The sequence below is a fragment of the Myotis davidii genome, unplaced genomic scaffold (genome assembly GCF_000327345.1).
Source record: "Myotis davidii unplaced genomic scaffold, ASM32734v1 scaffold44, whole genome shotgun sequence".
Classification (NCBI taxonomy): domain Eukaryota; kingdom Metazoa; phylum Chordata; class Mammalia; order Chiroptera; family Vespertilionidae; genus Myotis; species Myotis davidii.
The window spans coordinates 81,143-85,028 of record NW_006299705.1 but is presented as its reverse complement, the minus strand read 5'-3'; the positions used below and the strand labels follow the sequence as shown (position 1 = coordinate 85,028).

General features: G+C 47.5%; 1 protein-coding gene across 1 annotated transcript in view; it reads right to left on the bottom strand.

Moving 5' to 3' along the window:
- Positions 1–1,315, bottom strand: part of MAP1B (microtubule associated protein 1B) — a 92,655-nt gene extending 91,340 nt beyond the window's left edge. The window contains exon 1 of the mRNA XM_006775423.2: positions 907–1,315. Coding sequence (XP_006775486.1) covers positions 907–1,090 — 184 coding nt within the window. The 5' untranslated portion in view covers positions 1,091–1,315. The remainder of the gene's footprint in view (positions 1–906) is intronic.
- Between the last annotated feature and the right edge of the window lie 2,571 nt (positions 1,316–3,886).

Sequence of the window (3,886 nt, the reverse complement as noted above, 5' to 3'; positions counted from 1 at the left end):
CACCGGGAGGCGCGCTGGCCCTGCTCGCCACCCCCCCCTCCTCCACTTGCCCCCCAAGCCATCACTCTGGAGGTTGAGACTTTTAAAATAAGAAGCCCCACCCCACAACTTGGGGTCCCATTGTCCTTTCTCAAAGCTGTAACCAAGGTCCCAGGGGCGGTAACTAGGCAGGCGCCGTCAGGGAATGAAGTGCAAGCGGCTCTCCATCTGCGTCCTGGGGGAGGGGGTGGATTTTAGCTTTGCTGGTAAAGTAATCTTGGTTGTAGGTAGTCATTCCAAGGAAAGAAAAGATCCGAAGGTTGTAAGCCAGAGAAAGGCATTTCTCAGGGGCCGAGGTAGCTGTGCTGAGGATGATTCCCACGCGGGCCCTGGCACATGGTGCTTCAATCTCGGGTCGGGCGGGGATGGGGGTGTCCATTATTTTGTGGGGTGAGAGAGGGGTCGAAAGTGTACATATTTGCATTTGGCATCTGTAACTTATCTACTTCTCAGAGTAATGACCTGAAATAGAAAAAAATTATCTCATATGAGTCAAAATGTTTTTCAGAAGTATAGAAATGAGGTAGTTAAAACAATAAAAAGGTTTAATATTCTCATTAACCCTTTGGCCTCTGCTCCTCTGACACCTGCATTTCATTTAGCGGGAGAGGCGGTGGCTAGCTCGGATCTGCAGACCCAGCCCGGGGGCAGATCCCTCAAGGTTAGGAGACTCCCACTGGGTCTCAAATCAAATTCGCATGATTCTCTGAAATTAGCTCACAAAACAGCCCGGACCGTGTGCGGGGAAGTGGCGGGGAGAGGTGGGTGCGGGGCGCGCCTGCAGAAGAGGGTGGCCGCTGCGCCCTGGGTGGGGTCGCGTTTGTGCGTCTCCCCGAGCGCATCCCGAGGGGGCGCGGGGCCTCTTACCGAGCTCAATGTTGCCTATGGCGCGTCGCAGGTGTTCCTCGGTCACTATCTCGCCGACAACCACCAGCAGGTAGAACTTGCTGTCGAGGAAGCGATGCGACAGGCTGGGCGAAGTGGACGCCGCCGGGTTGGCGGTGCTGCCGGACAGCTCAGGCTCCGCGGCTTCCACCACCACGGTCGCCATCCTGCCGGCCCGCTAAGCCTCGGCGAGGTGCCCGGCTCCGGCTGCTCCTCTCCTCTGCCGCAGGAGAAAGGATTATCTCGGAAGGTGCCGTCTCCGCTCCGCCCCCTGCGTCCTCCCTCCTCCTGGCGCGGTGCACCGCCTCCGCCTCCGCCCTCTCCTGGAGCGGGAGGCGGAGCGGAGTCCGGAGTGAGAGCGGGCGGGGCGGCGCCGCTTTTATATGGAGACCCGGCTAGGCGCGGAGGAGGAAGAGGAGGAGGAAAGGACCACCCGGCACATCCTCACGCGGTGGCTGCCTCCTCTCCAGCAGCCGTTGGCCCCGGGGCTGATGTCATCTGCAGCAAATCATCTCACTCGCGGCCCGGAAGCTGGAGGGACGAGGTGTGCGGACAATGGTCAGGGCCGGGCCGACAGTCAAAGGGTTGGGGAAACCGAAGGACCCGGGTTGCGGTTGTGAAAACGCTCCAACCTACATCCCCCAGACTGCCCCCCACCCCACCCCGTTCGTGCTGGGGAGCAGAATGGTTTTCCGTATGCAGAATGGGGATGTTGATCTTGTCCAAGCTGCACAAGTCAGGCCTCTGCCTGGTGGCCTGTGATGAAGCCAGGTTCTCAGGAGCTATGGTAGCATAGCGGGCATGGTGTTCAAGGTACCCCGCCCAGCAAGACAGAACCTATCTTTTCTTTGGCCTTGTGGAATTAGGAAGACATACAGGACTTACCAGTATTCAAGAACACATCACTTAAAGAATACATCAAAAAATGCAAAAACTAAACCTATTGTTCAGGGTTTGGACTTTACTCTGCAAGGCCCAGTGATGAAAATACCCTGGCTTTGTGGTATTCATAGGAAATGAAAGGAATACAGATGCATTAGCCTACATACAGATTTCTTTTCTTAAAAATGTGCTGAACAGATAGTATCGGGCATAACAGAGAATAAAGAGAAGATACTGTCTCTATCCAGCAGGATTGCAGTAACTATAATGTACTTTTCAGTTCCTTAGGGAACACACAAGCAAAATTATTTCATGTGACAATGATGTCTTATAAAATATATGAAGCATTGGGAATTTTGATTGCCTTTGTCTATGTTTAGAAGAACTCATAAAAATGTTTCCTAAAGGCAGCCCATTTACAGCCATTTCTCACACACATATTGAATATAGCTTCTGTCCAGGAAAGGGGTGGTGGTGATAAGGAAGGAACAAAATGTCAAACATGGTACCATCATAAAAAGCTGAGGGATTAGAGGCTTAAGAAAGAGGAGTGGTTGGAAATTAGAGCAGTCAATACAGATTTAATACTAGAATGTATGTTAGTTTAAAAAAATCAACTGAATATGCTAAGATTTCCAAAATAGTTTGTCGCCTTAGGTATTAACAACCATGACTTATTGGTGATAAACTTTTTGCTCTGAGCTCTTTGCTGAAACCCTGGCATAGGAGACATGTGGACAGCCAAAGGCTGGGCTAAGGCCCCATCCTGCATACAGGCCAGCCTGTCAGTGGGGAATATCTAAGATAACTGTCTGGCCCACAGCACTTGGGACCTGTGACAGGCTTGCTGGTGAGGTGCATTCACCAGTGAACAGTGACAAAGAGTTTCCAAGTTACGTGGTAACAGATTCTGTCTTGGTCACAAGAAGGCATTTGGTTGCTGTTAGAGAAGTGAAGCCGGCACCAGAGACCATAACGGGGAGGAGTTATGGTGAGGAACACTGTTTTCCAAGTCAGCCATTGGAGGTCAATGTCATCTAGTGCTTATGTTCCATTTCTCTAAACCACTATCACTTTTATTTATGTATTGGTTTTCTTTAGCTCTATTTCTTTTACTTAACTTTATTTTTGTTGTTTTTAATATATTTTTATTGATTTCAGAGAGGAAGGGAGAGGAAAAGAGAGATAGAAACATCAATGATGAGAGAGAATCATTGATTGACTGCCTCCTGAACACCCTCCACTGGGGATCGAGCCTGAAACCTGGGCATGTGCCTGACCGGAATCAAACTGTGACCTTCTGGTTCATAGGTCGACGCTCAACCACTAAGCTATACCCCCGGCAGGGGAATGCAGTTTTAAAGTCACTTGAATTAATTCTTTTATATATGAGTATGCCCCTAATTTAATACATAATTAGGTTTATTTGTTATGTTACAGTTTCAGTTTTTTATGAATTGATTTTTTAAAAATATATATTTATTGATTTTAGAGAGGAAGGGAGAGGGATAGAGAGATAGAAACATCAAATATGAGAGAGAATCATTGATCGGCTGCCTCCTGCATGCCCCCTACTGGGGATCAAGCCTGCAATCCAGGCATGTATGCCCTTGGTCAGAATCAAACCTGGGACCCTTCAGTCCACAGGCCGACTCTTTATCCACTGAGCCAAACCAGCTAGGGCTGAATTGATTTTTTGTATTTAATTTTGCTTTACTATTATGTAAAATATGTGTTTTCAAGGTCAAATCTACAAAACAATTGTATTCAGAGAACTTCAGTCTATCCCTTTCTCTTCCACCCTGTTCCCTGACTTCCTATAAATAACTCTTTTTCCTTGGCTTACTTGGTCTTCCATTTTTAAAATGTTTATTTTTTAGGTAAACAGCAGCACATCCAGTGTATACACTGTTTCCATTTTGCTTTTTTGATTTAACAAATATCCTGGAAATAACTTCTTAATTACATGAAGTTAATATTAATATTTCCCATTCCTTTTTATAGCTGCATATTAACCCATTGTCTTTATTTACTGTAATTTACTTAATCAGTCTATTATTGATTGGCATTATTGAGTTAT